This window comes from Oreochromis aureus, linkage group 14 (genome assembly GCF_013358895.1).
Source record: "Oreochromis aureus strain Israel breed Guangdong linkage group 14, ZZ_aureus, whole genome shotgun sequence".
Classification (NCBI taxonomy): domain Eukaryota; kingdom Metazoa; phylum Chordata; class Actinopteri; order Cichliformes; family Cichlidae; genus Oreochromis; species Oreochromis aureus.
The window spans coordinates 29,234,934-29,256,356 of NC_052955.1; the positions used below are offsets into that span (position 1 = coordinate 29,234,934).

At 40.0% G+C, this 21,423-nt stretch overlaps 5 protein-coding genes across 8 annotated transcripts; 2 read left to right on the forward strand and 3 right to left on the reverse strand.

Moving 5' to 3' along the window:
- The first annotated feature begins 683 nt into the window (after positions 1-683).
- anapc15 (anaphase promoting complex subunit 15) lies at positions 684-2,987 on the forward strand. The gene is made up of 5 exons (XM_031752697.2): positions 684-794; positions 1,016-1,137; positions 1,720-1,779; positions 1,884-2,024; positions 2,199-2,987. The coding sequence occupies exons 2-5, from the start codon at positions 1,018-1,020 to the stop codon at positions 2,244-2,246; spliced, it is 369 nt and encodes a 122-aa protein (XP_031608557.1). The 5' UTR covers positions 684-794; positions 1,016-1,017; the 3' UTR covers positions 2,247-2,987.
- A 272-nt stretch (positions 2,988-3,259) lies between these two features.
- On the reverse strand, positions 3,260-6,456 carry tomt (transmembrane O-methyltransferase). The gene is made up of 5 exons (XM_031752641.2): positions 6,339-6,456; positions 4,622-4,891; positions 4,319-4,515; positions 4,030-4,152; positions 3,260-3,900 (listed from the first exon to the last, which is right to left on the reverse strand). The coding sequence occupies exons 2-5, from the start codon at positions 4,881-4,883 to the stop codon at positions 3,703-3,705; spliced, it is 780 nt and encodes a 259-aa protein (XP_031608501.1). The 5' UTR covers positions 4,884-4,891; positions 6,339-6,456; the 3' UTR covers positions 3,260-3,702.
- sfrp2l (secreted frizzled-related protein 2 like) lies at positions 6,065-10,823 on the reverse strand. Its single transcript, XM_031752748.2, has 3 exons — positions 9,872-10,823; positions 7,943-8,023; positions 6,065-7,766 (listed from the first exon to the last, which is right to left on the reverse strand). Exons 1-3 carry the CDS (start codon positions 10,383-10,385, stop codon positions 7,351-7,353), a joined length of 1,011 nt encoding a protein of 336 aa, XP_031608608.1. The 5' UTR covers positions 10,386-10,823; the 3' UTR covers positions 6,065-7,350.
- Positions 10,824-13,878: 3,055 nt separating this feature from the next.
- Positions 13,879-17,435, forward strand: lamtor1 (late endosomal/lysosomal adaptor, MAPK and MTOR activator 1). 2 transcript variants are annotated; one of them, XM_031752700.2, is made up of 5 exons: positions 13,879-14,140; positions 14,920-15,059; positions 15,153-15,230; positions 15,448-15,571; positions 15,691-17,435. In XM_031752700.2, the coding sequence occupies exons 1-5, from the start codon at positions 14,093-14,095 to the stop codon at positions 15,781-15,783; spliced, it is 483 nt and encodes a 160-aa protein (XP_031608560.1). In that variant the 5' UTR covers positions 13,879-14,092; the 3' UTR covers positions 15,784-17,435. The 2 variants fall into 2 exon arrangements, with proteins under 2 accessions (XP_031608560.1, XP_031608561.1); XM_031752701.2 differs by having other exon boundaries at positions 14,923-15,059.
- On the reverse strand, positions 17,247-21,116 carry lrrc51 (leucine rich repeat containing 51). 3 transcript variants are annotated; one of them, XM_031752607.2, is made up of 6 exons: positions 20,900-21,116; positions 20,552-20,644; positions 19,652-19,857; positions 19,421-19,569; positions 19,225-19,301; positions 18,777-18,872 (listed from the first exon to the last, which is right to left on the reverse strand). In XM_031752607.2, coding segments are annotated over exons 2-6 (486 nt in total). In that variant the 5' UTR covers positions 20,604-20,644; positions 20,900-21,116; the 3' UTR covers positions 18,777-18,870. The 3 variants fall into 3 exon arrangements, with proteins under 3 accessions (XP_031608466.1, XP_031608465.1, XP_031608467.1); XM_031752606.2 differs by lacking the exon at positions 19,225-19,301 and having other exon boundaries at positions 17,247-18,872; positions 20,552-20,663; positions 20,900-21,115; XM_031752605.2 differs by lacking the exon at positions 19,225-19,301 and having other exon boundaries at positions 17,247-18,872; positions 20,900-21,112.
- Between the last annotated feature and the right edge of the window lie 307 nt (positions 21,117-21,423).

Consider the following 21,423-nt stretch of genomic DNA (forward strand, 5'->3'; position numbering starts at 1 on the left):
GATGTGAAAGATGGTTCAGTTGATCCATCTACCGTTCATCAAAGCTTCATCAGAAATGGTCTTAGTGGAAGGGTGGCTGTCGAGAAACCATTCTTAAAGAAGAGCAACAGGGAGAAAAGACAAATTACACAAGCACTGGACTGAAAACCAGTGGAAACAGGTCTGATGGAGTGATGATTTCAAATTTGAAATTCTTAGTTTAAATCATTATGCATTTGTACACAAGAGGTCAGGAGAGGTAAAGCAGTGAGTGTCTAAAGCTATCTGTAAAACATGGTGGTGGCTATGCAAAAGGGAGCCAACATGCCGAGAGGAGCTTTGAATGTCTTTCAAGAAGCCTGGCGAACTATTCCTGAAGTCTACTTAAAGAAAGGACAAGAACACTTGACTAGACTAAGGGATCTCTTTATCCTCTTTTTATATTCAGCTTCTGTGTTGGTCTTCCAGTTCAACCTGTTGTTGATGATGATGACATCCCAGTTCTCCTTCAGCTTGTCAACACCATTTTCAGGATAGTCATAAAATGAAATGAAATAAAGACAAATAACATGTTTTATTGCATATACGGATCATTAATATCGCTGTAACACATTTTAGTTAAAGCTCATTAGTGTTTCTACTTTATTTAGAACCTCTCGTGCCACAGACGTGGCTCATGCTCCGAAAAGGGAACCTTTATCGAGAGCCGCTGGAGAAAAGAGGACTCTTTATGGGTGAACACCAGCAGTTTCCGGTAAAATTTGTTTTGAATTTTTTGTCGAGCCGCTGACAGGGACTCAGACTGTGGATTTCGGGTAAGGTTAAGCACGATGTTATTTTATTGTTTGATTATATGACATCATTTTCAATCCACAATATCAGGGGAGTGTTAGATTTTAGAGTCTGTGAGTCTGGAGGACTTTTAAATCGACCGTTAATGACGTATTAGCTGTTCCTCTGTCGTTTGTTGTCTTAACGCAAACTCCGGCTTCAGTTTTCTTTCTGTTTTGTGGGATTTATTTCTGTTGTGTGACAGAAATGTCCACGCTGTTTCCGTCGTTGCTGCCCCGGATAACGGAGTCTCTGTGGTTTAATCTGGACCGACCGTGTGTGGATGAGACCGAGCTGCACCAGCAAGAGCAGCAACACCAGACCTGGGTAAAGGCTCCCCAGAGCAATTATAGACTTGTATTTTCCATCTTTATGCTATTTTGTTGCTTGCAGTTCACTTACGATGCGTTTATATATTGATTTTGCGCATGTTAGTTTGTAATTTATTAGTTTGAGTATTTGCGAAAGGCTAAAAGTCATATAGAAGTCATGTAGTCTGCTATAATTACTTGTGGCTTTTTTCTTTTTCTTTTATCAGAATCAAAATAATAAATAAACTTATAAATAAATCTTAATCCCAGGAGGAAATCATTCTAACTTGAAATATAAATAAGAGAAACAGAAAGTGTAAACACTATATATAAAAAAGAGTCAAACTAAGGCACTCAAAGTGCAATTTTTAGTCAAAATTAAATGTTCCAACGTTAAAACAATACAATACAATACTATACACAGTACGGTGTGAAAGATTGTTCAGTACTTAGCATAACTTGGACAGTATTTTCCTTTCTGAAACCTCAGATCAGTCAAGCTCCACAGCTGCAACATCTCTGGCCATGCATGATCAGTCTATGCATCCTATTATGAGACTTCATACACTTTAATATGTGCAAACTGTCTCTACCGTAGCTGCAGAGTATTGCTGAGAAAGACAACAACCTGATGCCCATTGGAAAACCAATTTTTGAGGTAACGGAAAAAGAATTTTAAACACAAAATAGACAAAGTGTGAAACAGAGTGGCTACATACTTTGTTCCCCTCCATTCATGCTCTCTGCATTTACTGGGTGCAGGCAGGCTACGAAGAGGAGGAGGAAGAAGATGATGAAGATGAAGAAGACAGCGAGGAAGACTCAGAAGATGAAGAGGACATGCAGGACATGGATGAGATGAACGACTACAACGAGTCACCTGATGATGGCGAGATCAATGAGGTGCTTTTCTTTATGATTTGAATAATTTTTTTTCCCAGGCGACAGTGTCACAAACCCAATGGTCATGAGGTGTTTTAGTGTTAAGACTTGATAAAAATACATGTATCTAAATTTAATTCCATTTCTTTCTTTTACCAAAAATGCCTCTAATCTAGCTTGGTTTCTTTCTGTCAGGTGGATATGGAAGGACCAGACCAAGACCAAGACCAGTGGATGATTTAAGATGATACTGGTTTTCATCAGGCCAGCCCTGGGTTTCCACTCCATGCTTAAAATATGACTACTGCTCTTCAGTCTCTGACATGTTTTTATGTGTGAAATTATGGAAAGAATAATGCTGAAGAATCACCATAAGATACTTTGAGAAATCAGTGCATTTTTCTAACTTAAATTTAATTACAATTGACAGTGTGTGATGGTGGAAAATACTCAATCAAAGTGGCTCCAAGTGTGTGGTGCTCTTAAGTAGGTGTTGTTTTTGTATCAGGAAAATCTTCACGCAGTGGTAGCAGCAGGCCCAGTGATCCATTATGTAAACCTTGAACTTTTGCTATCTACAGTTATGCAGAGCAGCGTCTGTAACCAGCAGACTAAGCATGACCATAACGTCAAGTCAGCAAAATAACTTATTGAACTATGCAAGAGTCACCCAGTTGCTTTACCATATAGTCCTGTTCTGTTTCCCAGCAGTGTTTTGTATGTTACAGAAATACCTTCAGCAGAGGATTCATAAAACCCCAGGACATGTATTCTGTTCAGACACTTTTTATATTTTGAACTATGTCGGAAGCAAAAGATGCTAACAAATATTTAAATGTGAGACACAGAGTTCTGTCATGGTCATGTTGTAGAATATTTAACCATGGCATTCCCTACTTCTACTGAAGTTGTAAATGATTTTAACTGAACCATGTTTCTGTTTTTGTGTATTTGAATTTATTAATAAAATATAACAAAATGTGACGCGCCACTTGTAGTTCAATAACAATTTTGAGAATTTTGGTGGTGGGATGTCCAAGGTTTATATAATTAGACTTTAACTGCAGGAAAGATAAGAATTAATGCTGGCAGTTATCATCTGAAGGAAGACGGGCGGTTAATATTAACATAAACTTTAATAAAAATGTAATTTTAATTTAGGTTTAATTTGCATTTAGATTTGCATTAAATTTTGGAGTGTGAGTCTTTCAAATTTGGGAGTTAGAAAAAAAAGAAGCCTTAAAAAAGTTGTTTATTTGAGTCTTTAAACAAAAAGAAGACATGAGATGCTGAGAAGTCACAACAAAGTCCCAGTAGAATAAAAGGTGATTGGAGCTTATAAGACACCTAAACTGGAGATTGTTTATATTTCTATATATAGAAAGTGTCAGCCTTTTGTTTTAAGATTTAATTTAGCTTTTTTTTGTTTTTGTGGGTAAATGTTGCAGTAACTGATCTCTTGTGAAATCGGTAGGGCACTAGGTCAAGCTCCTTTACCCAGAATGCACTAGTGAGTTATTTTGCAATGTATTTCTTCACAGGTTGAGCTGTATTACACAGACTAGAAATTGAAACGATACCCCTTTAGATGAAGTAATACAGAAGAGAATCATCACAACTTTCCCTAAGAATTTGGACATTTCTGTTTCTGAAGTGTGTGTTTGAGTAACAATATGAAATCTTATCATGATGTCATGATCTACTTGATTCCCTGGTACACCAGCTCAGCCATCCCATCCCTGATGCCCTTACTATACTCTAGCGTGGCCCGGTGGATCCTCCATTCATACAGGCCACTCTTGCGAATATATCTAAGGAACTTTGGAGCACCAGGAAACAGCACATTATCTGCCAGGATAATAGATCCTTTTCCCAGCAGACCAGAGCCCTCGAGCATCTGTAACACACAGAGGCAGCGAGTGAGGCAGCTGGATGGGTAATAGTAAGAAAGAGCAAACTTTTAAGTCAAATATCATATATATAATATAATATACAAATATCCTCTCTAATAATCTATTCTCATTACTTGCAGGTCAGGGAGGTAGCATTTCTTCCAGTGGTCCATGAAGACAAAATCCAGTCTTTCCAAATTGTAGTCAGAGCGCAGCTGAGGGATCACTTCATCAGATGGATTGACAATGAGCTCCACCTGAGGAAAACACAGCATGATTATCAAAAGTATAAAACTCACATTGTTTAATAAAATTAGGATAATAATGCCCCAAATGTTTTTGGTCTTTCAGACAGCCTGCGGCACATGAAGTGTACTGAACAAAGAACATTTTTTAAATTGTTTAGATGCTTCTCTATCTCACCGTGTCATCATCAAACCCTGCCAGGCGGATGACTTTCTCAGCGATAGCGGCATTCCTCTGGTCCATCTCGATGCTGTAGAGCCTGGCGCCCAGAGGCAGAGAACGGGCAATCCGCACAGTGCTGTATCCACAGTGGGCACCCAGCTCCAGCACTGTCAGAGGGCTGTGCTCCATCAGCAGCCGGTCCAGGATCTTCCCTAAAAATCAAGGAAACCATATATGCAAATACACACCTAAAGGTGCTTTTTACTTTTTTAAAAAAAAACAAACAAAGATTACGTTTGCTGTGTTCAAACTCTGCACCTTTTTTAGGTCCAATGTTGCTGATGAACTCCACCTTGCTGCACCAGACATCAAAGGTGTCCAGGATGCTGTCAGGGTCTCCGGGGGTGGCATGAGTGAGGACGTACTGAAAGGCACGCTCCTCTCGGCTCAGACCAGTAACGCAGTCCTTCCACATCCTGATGAGGACTGCCCGATAGAACAGCACAAAGAAGTAACGGTACCTGATAATCAGCGTCAGCAGGAGTGGAAGGAAGGCCAGAGCAATAGCAGGAGACACCATCCTAGCATCTACAGACAGAAACACACATGCACAGGTAGGTTATTTGTCAGATATGTTTTAACAAAGTGAGCCTTGTGTTATTTATTGCAAGAAGTATAAGTAAACCTCCTCCTGTGCTTTTACACTCATCATACTGACTACAAGGATTTTTGAAAGATGTTTTGATAGAATGGCTCTGGAACCCTAAAAGAGGAGACCTTTGGGAACAAATAGTCTACACACACACACATTTACAGCATGTCATTAAATGATGTCTTCTCTCTCTGTGCTCCTCTTTTCTCTTCTTTAACCTCACCCACCAATCGGTCGTGGCTGATGGCTGCGCCTGCTCGAGCCAAATTCTGCTGGAGGTTTCTATCTTTGGCCTGGTGTTTGCCATAGGGGATCATTTAATTAGTGCTTTTGTGAATTGGCAAATCTTCTAATACCTTTAGTATACCTGTCTGCGAGTTTGTTTCTTTGTCCGCCAACTCCTCCCACAAAATCAGAAAGAGAGCAACAAAACTTGGCGCACAGGTAGATCCTAGCTCCATGAATGTTCTTATCTATGTCACATATGCCACCAGATCCCTGGAAACCACCTAACAGTGTAAAAGTACCTATTTTTGCATTTGTGCACCCGAAACACCTTATAAAAGCACTGAATCATTTTGATTTCATGATCCACAGCATAAACAGGTAAAATATTACTATTCAATTTCAATTTAACGTTGATAGCTGTCTTAGACAACACTGGGCGTGCTTTCTTTTAAAATTTAGAAATTCTATGATTGGCACAAGGGAATTTGGTTTGTATTATTGCATTTTTTCTTAGCTCAGGTTCATTGAGGAAAGCAGTTGTCTTTTTTAAATAAAGATCAACTGATGTACTCATAAAAAAAAATCATAATTCAGGGGCAGTGGTACCAATCCCCAAACTACAAAACCATTTACTTATTCCATTTATGCACTATGTGCTTAAACTATGATGTGCTGGCATGTAAAACAGCAGCAGAAGGTAATAGTGCACTGGATAAAGAAAAACTTGTTTCCCAAAGTGTGTCTCTGTTGTGCATTTTTCAGTAACATAGTCTGGTTCAGCTTTTACGTGTGACCTAAGCTGTAAGTAAGGACAACAAAGATACAGAAAAGCCACAATTTTCATTTCATCATTATTTCTTTACAGCAAGGAAATAAATGTACATACATGTGACAAGAAACTGTTAATAATTAAAACACTGTGATCTTTATTTGTAATCACAAAACATTTCTGAGCTGAATGAACTTCTAATACTCATGTATGCAAAACGACATCTGCACAGAAACAGGTGTAGCCGCTAGTCTCATGCTAAATGTGAAAGAAAGTGCTGTGCCGCTCTAGATGTTTCTACTGCCCCACATAACTGTGGACTCCACAGACTTTCTGCATCACACTGAACAGAATCCATGTTACTCTGAAAGAAAAGACAAACTTACCTGTTTAATAAAAAGCAGAGTAGACTTTGAAAGGTGGCACTTGAGCTGAGGGAGGTGCAGAGACACAGGGAGAAGAGCGTGTGTTTAAGAGAAGCTCAGAGACACAAGGCTATGAATACTTTATGTATCACGTGCATGACAGGATATATATCCATATTCCCATTTAACGGAAAAAAAACTACAGCTGTTTAACATCAGGTTTTGCCATTGTTCATGTGACATGAAGAAACCAGTATATTTAAAAAAATAAAATACAAATAAAATGAGCAGCAGGAGAAACAGAAGGGCAGCGTGAAACGGACATTTGATATCTCAAGTTAACGTCAACAGGTGTGCGTCTCTGTGCGGAGTCCAATTTCTTTCTTTACTAAGTCATGATGGAAGGATCAAGAAAAAGCTTATTGATGTATCAAGTAAAATACAAGATTAAAAAAATAAATTGAAGTAAACAGATAAATATATTGCTTGTGTGTGCATGGACATGTCACCACAGAGAGGGGAGATCGGTCTCCACCACAGCAATCATTACAAAAAGATCTCTTAATTCAGTGAATAATTTGATAAAGGAGACAAAATGTAACTCATTTATGTACAAAAAAAAAATATATATAAAAAATATAATGCAATGTTCCTGCCAGTATGATTTTGGATGGTTCAGTAGTGTACACAAACACCAGCTCTCTTAATTTTGTTGATGAGGTGATGATCATTGTTTGCAAAGTCCCGGCTTCTCATTTTGGTAAAAATAATTCTCCGTTTTAATGGAGGCAACTCAGTGACAATAATAATGCAAGGATACATTTTGTAACAAATCAAGATGACGCCTTGGTTTAATTGAAGATTTTACTGATTTTTGATCGTAGCTATCTGAAACTGTCTGAACTATCAGCTGTTCACCAGTTAGCAGCTGGGTCCTTTGCTGGACTTTGTGTACATTACTGTGAAGCGCTGGTATTAACGCAGCACAATGAAAGCATCATCTGCAGGAATGTAGATGTGGATGACTCGCTGTTTAAAGCTCTGCACACGGCTGCTTGAGGAGAGCTCGGATGAACTTCTTCAGCTCTTTGTCCCCTCTGCTCCACCTCACCAGTCGAGTCAGCACCAGTCTTCCCTCTTCAGCCTGAGCAAGGGAAAGGTACCATCCACCTTTCCCCACCTTTTTTCCTCTTTTTGTCACTTTCTTATCCATCTGCACCGCCTCTTGACTTTTCTCCTCATTCTCGTCACTCTCTGCAGAGTCCAAACCAGGACAGGTACACGTGCCTCCTTCTTGGAGCCACAAAGCGCTGTGGGCCATGGCGCCTCCGACTCCTTCTGCTTTCTCAGCCCCTCCCCCCGCCCACCTCAGGATGCGACTGCGGGCCGTAGGCACCAGCTGAAGGTCACCCCCCACTGTCATCATGCTGCCCAGACGCATCTTAAATGCTGTGACAGACACGGAGAACACTATTCAACAGGTGTCGCTTCATGCACGTTGTAAATCAACCAGTCTCTGTGACTAGATAAGCTGTCCTGTTTTTGCAAGAGAAATTGCATGCTACAAAAGAAAGCAAAAAGAAATGCGTTTGGAGCCCACGTTATCTATAACACTTTGTTCTCACCATATGGACTGTGGCAGAAGTTTTCCTGGATGTCAATCTCTCCTTCTGCAGCCAGACTGCAGGCTTCACAAATAACACTCCCTGGGGGGATGGAAAAGAAAAAATGGTTAGGTGATTGCAGCAGTCTGCAGTGGGGATATAAAAAATAAATGAATATGGTGGAACTTTTCTCTTTTGTTTTCTTTCTTCCATTAAACTCCAGAGTCAAAGCAGGTCAAACACCTTAAAGCTTCAGTAACCACCTTAAGTAAAAGTGGATTAAATACAACTTTACACATATCCAGAAGGTAAATTGAGTTGCTGCTCCCTGAACCCGCTTCTGCTTGAGGTTTCTTCCTGTTAAAAGGGAGTTTTTCCTTGCCTCTGTTGTCAGGTGCTTGCTCATAGAGGGTTGCTTTATTGTTTGGGTTTTCTCCAAATACTGTAAGATTTGAAAGGTTTTTACAGTCTAAAGTGTCTTGAGGTGGCTGTTGTTGTGATTTGTTGCTATATAAATAAACCTGAGTTAAAACTGAATTGAATTTTTTTAAATGGCTGCTGTCAAAGAGGTGTGATTGCAGTACTGTAAAAATTACATTCAGTAATATGAGAAAAATGCACTTTAAGTATCAAAAAGCAGAAAAATGGCTTCAGAAAATGTAAACTACATTTATAAAAATGAAATAAAACTACAGCACTCCAAGTGCAATGTTATTTATTAAAATGAAATATCATTTGAAAAGTTAAAACATTGCCATGTACAGTACAGAGAGTATATTATAAGTGAAGTGTAATTAGTACAGTTTACATATGACTGGAGTATTATTGATGCAGCAAAGTGGAAGTGGAAGCACTTTAATGTACAACCTTGTCAAAATGGATGACGTCACAATACAATCGTGTAGTTGAATTTAGTTTTCTTAAAAATTATTATTATTATTATTGTTGGACAATTGTACTTGTCTGAGGCTTCAACAGTTACTCCATTAAAGTTAAATGTGTTAATTAAATTTCAGTTCAATTACATTTATATAGGAGCAAATCAGAAAAATAGTGCTTCGCAGTGCTTTATATTGTACGGTAAAGACCCTACAATAACAGAGAGAAAACCCCAATGATCAGACAACGTCCTATGAGCAAGTATTTGATGAGAGTGGGAAGAAAAAAAAACAGAACAAAACACCCTTTTAACAGGAAAAGACCTCTGTCACAACCAGGCTCAGGGAGGGGCCCTGACTGGTTCGGGGTGAGGAGAGGAAGACAGGACAAAAGAGAAGAGAGCCAGAGATGAATAATAACTAATGATTAAATGCAGAGAGGTGTAAACTATGTGTAAAAGCATTGTGAGTAAAAGCCCCCCAGCAGTCTAGGTCTATTGCAGTCTGACTAAGGGAGGATTCAGGGTCGCCTGATCCTAACCTAAGTATAAGCTTTATCAAAAAGGAAATTTTCAAGCCTAATCTTAAAAGTAGACAGGGTGTCTGTCTTCTGAATCCAAACTGGGAGATTGTTCCACAGAGAGGGGCCTGAAAGCTTAAAGGCTCTGCCTCCCATTCTACTTAACTGTCCTAGGAACCACAAGTATGCCTGCAGTCTGAGAGAAAAGTGCTCTATCGGGTTGATACGCTACTATGAGGATTATGATTATGGGAGAAACACTTGCATTTTAAAGGCTTATTAAAATCTTACATGAAACACTAGAAGAGCTTATGAACATTTGCAATGAAAAAGAAAACATGAGAAATCTCTGCAGTTCAGTGTTTATGAGAAGCTTTTCTGGAGTGAGTGAGCAACATTTCCTTAATGAATGCAGTGGAAATAAAGGAAAAGGATAAACTAGAAGAAAAACACAGTCTAGCAAACCGCATCCTCAGAGCTGTACTTGAGTACTTGAGAACTTCCCAACACGAAATTGTTTTGGTGGAGTATGACACAACTCTGTGCACTGACCTTTGGGCACCTCCTCGTGCTTCGCCTCCTCGGTTTCCCGCCCATCCTGCTCCTCGGATACGGGGATGCAGAGCTCGGTTCCGTGTGGGAACCGGGTGCAGTTAAACATATAAGGCCAGGGGAAGCCGAAGGCGCTCATCACCGGCACGCAGCCATCCCGTACGGCCTCGCACAGGTTCCTGCAGGGGCTGACCGGCCCGCTGACCTCCGGGAGACACACCGGAGCGAAGAGCGAGCATAGAAACTTCTTGGTGTCCCGGTGGCAGTGCTTGGAGATGAGTGGCAGCCAGGCTGCAGACTGCTGCTGGACCTCCCTCAGTGAATCATGGCCGAGCATGTTTGGGATCCACATGCTCCTGTAACCGATCCCGTGGCACAGAGACATAGTGCTCGGTATGGGTTTGCACACGGAGCGGAAAGTGGGTTTGAACCAGAGCGACGGTTCCGGAGGCGCGCTGTCAGAAGCGTGAGAAACTCCAAAGAGCGCAATGAAAGAGAGCAGAAAAACAGGCATCGTTTTGTCTTCAGTCTAGCGCTCCTGCTCTTCTGTCTGGACTTGACCGGCATGTAGGTGTAAACGGAGAGGTGTGGAGGAAACAGGGGGTTAATGAGAGGCCAGGCGCCTCCCAGTCACCATCCCACCCCATCAGACCGCTGCTGTCTGCCTCCACGGCAGTGTCAGTGGGGGCGTACGGATTGTTTCCTTAGTTTGGGTTGTCAGTAATGTTGAAAACATTTGTGTGCAGCGCCATAAGACAGAAAAAATAAACTTGTGCAATATTATTTGAACTTATAAGAAATATTCACCAGCCTCCAAACTATGTGTACTGACAATAATGCACTAAAAAGAATGGAAAGTCTATCCAAATGGTGACTTTTGTGGTATGTAGACCATGAAAAGTGCACACCGGAATCAGATGATGCTCCCAGATTACCATTTTATTTCTGTTCCTGGTAAAACTGAAGTAAAAATTTCATCAGCAATGTGTCTGTGACACTCAAATAAGAGTAAGAACAACTGTGTAAATATGACTGGAATCCAGGCCATTTTCTTGCACTGTGTTTATTTATTCATTTATTTATATAATTTAAACTGTTGCTTTTTATGCCATTCTGCTATTTGTTTGAGTCTTTTTTAATTGCTCTTATTTTATACTTTTTTTGTTTTTACAGAATATAAAAAATTGGAAATGTATGTCTAAGTAACAAACAAACAAAATAAGGTGACAGTGACAGTGCAGCAGTTTTTCATGTCTGCTCTAAAAGACATGAGCTTTCCTTATTGTGAAATGAATTGCTGGAAATAAAATGTAACTATCGTGCGTTTGAGAAGCTGTATGTGTGTGGTACCCTGTCATCGCACACAACCCGAGGGTATATCAGAGAGCCTTTAATCTTTCCCAGCGAGTCTGCCACATGTACAATGACATGTCTTATCCTGCCCCATCCTCCTGGACTTTGCTACAGTAGCCTATTGTAAACGCAGGAGCAGTTCATACTTGCTTAAATATTTGTAGTTTGGTTTATCCTAATTTCCTATCTTACTTCAAAGCAAAAAGAAAGAAATGCAGTGTTCAGACAAGTTAGAGTCACTCAATACAGAGTAGAGAATTAATGACAGAGGCACAGCGCTTTGTTACTTCGCCTATAGATTATTATGGACATTAAAAAAGTACTCTTCAGGGCAATACAGAACAACAAAGTGGGATACTTGTAAGATGATTCATAAGATAAGATAAGATAAGATAAGATAAGATAAGATAAGATAAGATGACCTTTATTAGTCCCACACGTGGGAAATTTGTTTTGTCACAGCAGGAAGTGGACAGTGCAAAAGTTATGAAGCAAAAATTAGAATACAATAAGAATAAATACAGTACACAACTGTACAGAATAGAATAAAATAAAATACTATATACAGTAGAATAAAATATACAATAAGATAAAAATAGAATACAAATGCTATATACAACTGAGTAAAAATACAATGATGCCAGAAAAGATTATTGCACTTAGTGTTATTGCACATGTGTGGATGTGTGTGTTTGATCAGTTAAAGTCTTTGTTGTGGAGTCTGACAGCAGTGGGGAGGAAAGACCTGTGAAATCTCTCCGTCCCACACTGTGGGTGCCGCAGCCTGCCACTGAAGGAGCTGCTCAGTGCTCTCAGAGTCTCCTGCATAGGGTGGGAGATGTTGTCCAACAGGGATGACAGCTTAGCCGCCATTCTCCTGTCACTCACCACCTCCACTGGGTCCAGAGGGCATCCTAGATCAGAGCTGGCCCTTCGGATCAGCCTGTTCAGTCTCTTCCTGTCCCCAGCAGAGATGCTGCCGCCCCAGCAGACCGCACCATAAAAGATGGCAGAGGCCACCACAGAGTCATAGAAGGTCTTCAGGAGTGGGCCCTCCACTCCAAACGACCTGGGTCTCCGCAGCAGGTACAGCCTGCTCTGCCCTTTCCTGTAGAGGGCGTCTGAGTTATGAGTCCAGTCCAGTTTGTTGTTCAGATGAACACCAAGGTACCTGTAGCTGTCCACAGTCTCAATGTCCATACCTTGGATGTTCAGTGGTTGCAGTGGAGAATGCTTGTGCCTGCGGAAGTCTACCACCAGCTCAGTAATGTAATACTCTATAATCAAGTCCAACTTAACATGCTTGGATCCAGGGAAGTCCCTTTATTGACCCCAACCTATACTGTCTCCTGTTGGTTCTGTGTGTTACATGAACTTCCTAATTACTGTCCACATATACAGAACTGGGTAATAGTCTTCAGCAAACCCATATTTCTAAAGTTCTATTTCCAAAGAGCCCAACTTCTTCATGTTTATTGTAGGCCTTTAGAGCAAAATTCTTCAGTCTTTCTGAACGTGTTCCAGAGTTTTTCTTTGTATATATGCTGCTTTTTCACTCACTTCCTTCGCTTTTAAATTTTTTTTATTTATCATTTATTTATCCAGGTAAAAATCTCACTGAGATTCAATTGTCATTTCCAAGAGAGACCTGTTATTTCTTCAGTACAGTCCTTGTACCTGACCATTGTCAGAGGAATGTTCTGTTTCTTAAGCCACTTAATACTGACGTAGGAATCATTCAAACATAAAAAAGCCACCTATAGCTTAAGAGATGAACCAGTGTTGTGTCTACACTTAACAGGCAATTTAGCAAAGAGTCATTAGACATCTAATCACTGCCAGCTGGTTGCAAAAACAAATAATTTGTTCCCATTTAATAACTTAAATCTACTGACACAGTTTGATGGGCTTAAATTATGATTTTTGCAGGTGATTCCGAAAGAGATATTAGCTTAAAACTTGGTGTCCAGCGAGTCCTTAACAACTTTAAGGAAACTGCACAAGTGGAGGATAAAAGAAGGCAGGTCTAAAAAAAAAAATTAAAGCAGAGAAACAGTATCTGAAAAGAACAAAACAATGGATGAACCTTTTGCTTCATAATATTGTCAGTGTGTATCAGCAGGTCAGGAAGCAGGTACAGCACGAACTGTTTATAAAATATGGTGGCGACTCTGTAAGGTTTTTGGCTGCATTGCAGCCAGTGTTCAACCTGAGGTTTCTTTCTGATATGCGCATTTCTAATCCTGCCCATCCTGTTCACTTCCAATCAAAAAAATAATAACATCTGCAGCTCTGCCACCTCCAGCTCCCTACTCAATAGCAGGTCTCACTACCATCTGGCACAAATCACTCAGGACACTCGTCTTCACCCACTCCATCCTGGCTCCACTCTCTTCTTCACCTCTTTTGTGCACTGTCCATTGATTTGGATGGTTGACCACAGGTATTTAAACTTATCTACCTTTATTGAATCTTCATTGTTACAAAAAACAGTACGTAAACAATGAATAAATAATGAAACCATCAAAAAGCCATATACTAAAAATGTCTTATATCAGTATTAATATATTACTTATTTATTTATCTATTTATCATTCATTCCGCTCACATTCAAAGCTTCCTCTTCACGTGACGAGGGCCAACGCCGCTTCTCAAAAACCGGAAGTGGTTCTTGTGTTGTTGGGCTAGAGCTGCTGTCATGTGATAGCTCGCTGCTGCTTCTGACAGTAGCTCCTTACCTTTAGATGAGGTTATAATACAACCACGCTGGAGACAAGTTTTATGTTTGCTGGAGAAGAACAGCACGACTGGTTTCTGACGGAGAGAAGGGACGCCGGGGTTGTGTAGTGTCGGCCGTCGGACGTTGCCATGGGTTGCTGTTACAGCAGCGACAACAAGAGCGAGGACGGGAACAAGGTAGTTAGCTGTTAGCAGGCTAAACCCGATATGTGAAAGCTGGACAATTTTAGAAGTGGAGTACCTAATAGTATATTATCCCTTTGGGCATATTTCCCCGCAGACGGTACACGTGAGTAATGCGTGACGACGTTACCATGTGGTCGTTTTCTAGCGGTTAGCAGCTTGCTATTGTAAGTTAGCCTTTGGGTAGGCCTTTTATGAAGTACAAGCCAGTTAACTTATCAAGATGAAAGCTTTAACAGATCCACAGGCAAAGAGATGTGTTTTAAGGCTTTGTTTATGTTCTTTTCTTATATAAAGTGGTTTTTAAGCGAGGTGAAAAGTAAAGTGTTGCGAAATGTGTTAGGACAAACAGCAAGGTGAGGGACATTTGGGATTTTATTTTCATGTAGTCATATGACCCTCAAGATTCCCAGCTATTTTTAGTTTCGAGAAATAAGTCAGTTCTTCCTTCATGCATCTTTCCTCATAGCAGTTTAAAGGAACAATGGGGACAGAGTGAAGATCTATAGTTTTCTCTGCCTGCCTGTGTTGTGCTCATATATTTCTTTTAGACTGAAGAAATGACTTTTGGAGTATTTGTAAGAGCACCACAAGTTCCAGAAGTCATACTGTGTGCGTTGTTGCATTACTATAATGAAATTTAATGTATATTTTTGGCTTTCTACCCCCCCCCCCCCAAAAAAAAGGGTTAGCTAAATTTAAAGTGGTCTCAACTGTCATAATTATCTTTGATTTAGAAGGAAAAAGAAGTAAAATTTCATGACTTTTTTAAGCAGGAGAGAGAGCCGCTGATCTCCCCAAACCCTCCCAGCAAACCACTAAATGGCGGGACCAGCTGGAACCCTGGCCCTGGCTCGTCAGCACTGTCAAATGAACAGGCCCTCCTTTCATCCATCCTGACAAAGACGGCACAGTAAGACGCTCCTTAATGCAAACGTAGACATGCCACTGACAATAACGCAGGAGTGTCTGTGTAATAAACATGCCGTTATCCCCTGTACATCAGGAACATCATTGATGTCTCAGCAGCAGATGCCATCATGGTGGAGCCGCACGAGTACATGGACAGAGCTCGACAATACAGGTATGCAAAAACACGGTTTATAGCTTGATGGGTTTTCTTTACTGGCTGATAATAATTTTGGTTGGTGCTTCAGCATGTTGTTTGATTTCTACCAAATAGAGCGGCCTTGTTTAGACTAAAACACAGGCTAAACTCTAGCTCCTCAAAGCACAGTCTACTGGTTTAAGAGAACTTAAATAGCAGCACGGCTAATTTCTCTATGTTTTTCTCTCTTCAGTGCAAAGCTGACTGTATTGAGCACCAGTCTGCCTCAAAACAAAGCCCTCGCTCTCCCCTCCCTCACCAGCCAGCCCCACCAAGTACTTGCGAGTGACCTGGTGCCATACTCAGATGTTCAGCAGGTATCCATATGTGTAACATACTCTGAATGGGGCTGTGTGATTCCTGCCCAGAATCCCCAGTCGTGTCATTTTAAAGACAGCTGAGCAGTTAGAATTTGACTTATCTTTTTTCTTTGCAGGTGTCTAAGATAGCAGCCTATGCTTACAGTGCAATCTCTCAAATCAAAGTGGATGCTAAAGAAGACTTGGTGGTCCAGTTTGCCATTCCCTGATTCTGCAACTGTGGCCTGCATATCGTTGCTCCAGTCCCACTTTCTTCGTGTCACTCCTGCATCCTCAAACTCCAGCCCCACCCGTCATTAAAACATTTTGGTCCTCCTGCTTTCTGCTCTAAACTGCTTCAAAGACAGAGACAATGTAGGGTCGTACCCTGTGGCTGTCCTCGAGTGTAATTAATTCAGTGACAAATGGAAGATGGGTTTGAGCTCATATGTGCATCAGCGAGGCCTCCAGCTGTGGAAATCAACCTTTTTGATGATCTCTTAAAAAAAAAAAAAAAGAAAAAGTTTTCCAGGGGTGTTTTTAGTTTCTTTGTTTTCTAAGAATCAGAGCTAGCTTGTCACCTTGCTGATATCTATGTTGGACTCACCTGGGATAAAGCTGTTGGATTTTTGGCACAAAGCTGTTGGCTGTTGGTTAATACAATACATTTGATAAAATCTCCACTGAAAATAAGGGATCACTGTGGCGTGGAATATTGCAAATAATCATTGCACCACATGTCTAATATTTTATTTACCAGGGTAAAAAAAAGCAAAACAAACCCCCAAACATGATTTAATCTTTACGCTTCATATATGTTTAGCTCTGTTTAACATCCTTGATGTCACCAGACATTCTTCAGTCTTTATCCCTGAGCAGCAAGAAGTATGTTAAAATTAGCACCAGAAAAAAGGAATGACACACTTTTTCTGCCAAAATTAAAACGTTATCATTTAGTGGAGTATGCTGGCAACCATACACAACTCACACTAACCAGGCTAGAGGGAATTTCAATGACATTTGACAGTGACAGTGGAGTAACCTGTTATTCCAGTCAAGGCCAAACCTTAAATAACCTTTCCTTGGCTGGCGGGTGAGGATGCAGCTTTTCTTGGGTCACAATTCTGGAGTTTACAGGCGGCGCCGTGTCCTCTGCGCTTATCTAGCATTAAATAAACGAGCAGGCCAGAAGTTCAAGTGTAATATTCAAAGATGAAAGTGAGTGGTTGGGTGTGTGCGAGTGTGTGTAGGGACAGATATTGTGTCTTCATGCCTTTGTACAGAATTTTCTGCTTGAATATAAAAAAACAAAACATGATGGATTGTATGAAGTCCCTCCTTTTTGTAGAGACTTCACTGGTCAGAATTGGCTAAGATCTTGTGGCGATAAGTTTTTATGAAACACAAGAACACTTTTAAGGCCTGCATTTGTTAAGCTTTTAAACAAAGAGGTTTCCCCTGCAATATGATTGGATTTGTTCATAATCAGAAACTAACCGTTATAGCAGTGCAGCAGGGGAGAGGGTGTTAACAATCAGTCTACAGCAGCAGACAAAATGAATTGATCCCTTTTTGTGATTATTTATTTCTGTTTCTCGAGTATATATTTGCTCCTTGGAGGAGAGCACGACTGTATGTGTGGGCAGGGAGCACGGTGAAGTGCTCTAGACTCTAAAGGGATAATCTGCTAGGCTTTGATTATTTAAACCACGCGACTGATCTGAGCTTTTTGCAATGGGTTCTTGGCATTTAGTTTTCCTTTTACGTTTGTTACTCAACTGTGTAATACTACCTGAAATATGTTTGTAATGTCTTAGGCTAGTACCAAAAAGTTTTAGTTTTGTTTTTTGTTTTGTTTAATTCATTAAAGACTTTTAACAAACTGTTCCTGTCCTGACCTCAGTGTGCTCTAATGTCAGATGTAATTATTCAGTGATGCTACAGAGATGGTCAGCAGCACTATCTTTAATTTAACTTTGTCGCAAACAGTATTAAAATATTTCCAAAACCCACATGAATGATCAGATATCTGGATGTGAATGAGAACATTTAGCGATCTATGGATAAAGAACAGTAATGTACTACAACACTACTAATTCTGAAGTACAGTTACTATCAGTGGCCTCATCAGTCAGCCACGCTTGAGTTAATTGATTTAAAGAAAAGTCAGGTGTCTCTCTTTTTTATGCTTTTTTTGTATACTGACTTTAGTATATTTAATAAAGCCATGCAAAATTACTATTAAACTTAGTTCTGAGTTATAGGCCCTGCTAGTAAACAGAAGTAGGCTGAATTTTGTCACTTTTTGGCCTTTTTCTGAGCTCTCATACCTGCTCAGTACAAGAGATGACTATACAAAATGCAACACATGTAAGCTCTTTTTAAAAAAATTGGAGAGAGATTAAATCGGTGCAGATTTGCTGCTGCAATTGTGACATATTCCATGATATTAATGCTCAAAGGGTCGCTGTTTCCCAGAGCCTCTCCCTCTTCTTTTATTTTTCTCTCTATGACCCTCCTGCTTTCTCTGCAGCTCTCAGTCACCTTCTTATCCATCCTTAGTATTTAAGGACTGACTTGCCATCCATTCAATGCCAGATCGTACAGCTAGTTTTTTAATGGTAATGTCAGCCTCTTTATTCAATGTTTGGATTAATCCCTTCGTGTGTGCTTCATTCACACACACACAACAATCCTTGTCAACAACAGGCTGTCTCCCCATGATCTGCAGTGAGTTTGGTTCAGAGACTTAGAATGCATGAAATTTTGACTCACCCCTCAATGGAAGCTTGTTTCTGTCACAGAAAAACACATATTTTGCCTTCCATAAGTCTAAATTTCAATTTTTTCCCTCAATTTCAAGTTATTTTCGGATTAGTTTTAGTTAGTAAATACAAATTTTGATATAATAATGCTACATTTTGATTTGTGGGTGTACTTTAGGGACATGTAAATCTGAAAATGTTCAGCATCAGTGTCTGGGTAAAGCTTTCCATGGCTTCATCAAATATATTAATACATTAATGCCATTGTACCAGAAAAACCCAGACAAACCCTGAGTGGGTCATCTGAGAGGCACTCTGATTTTTCATACACTGATCCTACATCCATCTAAACCACCTTAATAAAGTGTGCACTGGACAAACAGGTAAAGAATATCAGTTTATGGATGGAGAGAGCCAGCAGTCACTGGTTAACCTTGCTGCTCCTGCAGCGGCTGTTGCTCTGGTGCCAGATCTTTGCCAAGACTCGCTCCTGTCGCGTTATGGCGCTGAAGTCCATCGTCTTTAACCGAGGCAGGACGGATATCACGCGATTCCTACATACAGAAAGACGCCCAATAAATATCTTGGGCACATTTTGTAGACATTTATACAGAAATAACACTGAATACTAAAGAGGCCTCATCTTTGTAAACTCATCCAAAATTTATCTTGTGTAACCAGCGCTGCAAATATGCTCTAAATGAATGAAGAAGCTGCTGTCACTCATTAGAAATCGGTTTTAAACTCTGCAGAAGGACATGAGCCTGCAGTCACTGCACTGTATGTGTTTTTGTAACCGGTGTTGCTATGCAGACTAGGACAAGTAATATGAACCCGATCTGCATTTAAGCACCTGTTACAGTGTTATGCACTTAGATGCTTGCCAAGCACTCATGTCTCACTTACAGACATCTGCAGAACGAGAGCAATCCCTCATTCTACACCTCTGAGGTGTCTGAGCTGCTGATTGTCTGGACTTGGTTCTGTAAACAGCAAACTACCATCAGCTTCTATAAAATATCTCACATTTAAAACACATTAAAGCTCCCTGGGACGTGTGACGAGTGTGTTTAGTGTAAAATACAGCTGAGAAAGTCTCCACCTGTATGCCTTGTTGGTTTCTATGACATTTCCATGCAGAGTGATGGTGTGCAGATGTGGCAGCACTCCCAGCCTGTCCACCTCTGACAGAATAAAAATGCTGTTTCCATGAAGGTACAACACACGCAGTTCACGCAACTCACACAAGACCTGGAACACACATGTGTACACCAGCTTCAGATGTACTTCAGATGTAAAACAAAGATAAGCAGCTGTTGATAACGACACTCACGTGGTCTATATGTGCGATTTTGTTGAAGGAAAGATCCAACCAGGTTAGATGTGCCGGCTGAGCCAGGAAATGGTTAACAGTCTTCTGGAGGTCATGAAGGTCGGTGATGTTGTTGTTGTTGAGGCGCAGGGAACAGCTGAGATATTTCATCTCTGAATTTCTCTTTAAAGGCCGCAGACCGCTGTTGGGCTCCTCTATCCATGTGTCTGAAACCCCAAATAAAATAAAACAAAGTGGATATTGTGTGGCCTGTGATTGTGTTTGACTTTGTGTGCTGTTGTATTAGTGTTGCCATCTTTTTCATTAATATAAAGGACTGGAGGCTTAACGAATCCCTCCAACGTAACATAAAATTCTCATTAAAAATGGTCAGAAATTAAATTAAAATTCTCAATCGATACTCACAAATATATTTAACATTTCTCTCTGAGGGGTGCTTGTATTGAAATAAAGATAGATGAGAAATCTAAAGCGCAAATGTTCCAGACTTCAGACTGCCATTGTCCAGTCTGAAAGGTGATAATCTTCTGAGCCCCACCCAAACCCACTGTCAGAGCTCTGATCATCACTTCTTTAACTTAAATTTCCAACAACAGCTTTTTCCCTCAACTAATGTAAATTATGTATACATTTTAAAGCTCCATGGCCCTGTTTTATTAGTTCAGTTTCTTTTCAAAACATAAATATTTCACAGTGATTTTAAATCCTATATTTTAAATGGACTTTGAGTTACACCAAAAGGATTATCATTTAATTTGGCCTATATAAATGCATCTTATCCTAATAGGTTCATCCTATAGCATTAAGTCAGAGAGAACTAATAATTTATTTATTTATTGTAAATGACCTCTTGCAGCCCTCAAGATCCTACATAAAGAAGGATATGGCGAAGAGTATTACCTGTTAAACTGCTGATGTTTTTAAAAGATAAATCCACCGGAGCTCCATACATAGTCACCCGCCAGCAGGGGGAGATGATGTTACGGTGAAGTACTGCTTTTAACAAGAACGTCTTTAAACACAGCATGAACATAAACACAAACAGCACGAACAAAACGTTTGTGATATGAGTGAATAACACACGCTCACTGCAGATAATGAATGAAAGCGTCTGTAAAAGCACCATAAACTTGTCATGATCTGTCAAGTCATGCTTCAGTGTGCTAAGCAGCACATTTGAGCCATAAACGCTATTTCTAACCATACTGATCAGTTTTAATTATTTATATGTATATTTCTTACACTTACCCAGAGTGTTAGGTATATTATACAGCTACCAAACGTCACGGTGGCACATTAGCTTCCTGTAATGAGACAACAACCCGTTTCTATAGAAACGACCGAGTGCAATATGGAACTTGTAGTCCAAGTCAGTCTTGCCAATCGGCAGACATCTTGAAACACTTTCCTGTTCTGCAAAATGCAATGAAATGAACTAAATCTGTTTGAATAATATCTACCACTTTGGATCTGTTTCGTCTGAATGTGGATCTGTCCTTTTCAGCTTCCTTACAGGAAGTTAGCAACGCCAAAGGAATGCTAGAAATGTGGACTCTGCTTGGATAAAAATTGGTAGATAAGGTGGGCAATAGAAAATGTCAGAGACTTTAATGAACAAATTTAAATAATATGATAAGTAAAATATTTTTTTAAAAGCCAATGATCAGAACATCTTCTAAAAACATACCATTTACAAAGAAATGAACACTGTTCTGATCATTTATTTGTGTTTATATGATACATTTAATTTAATTGCATGATATTAATGCAAA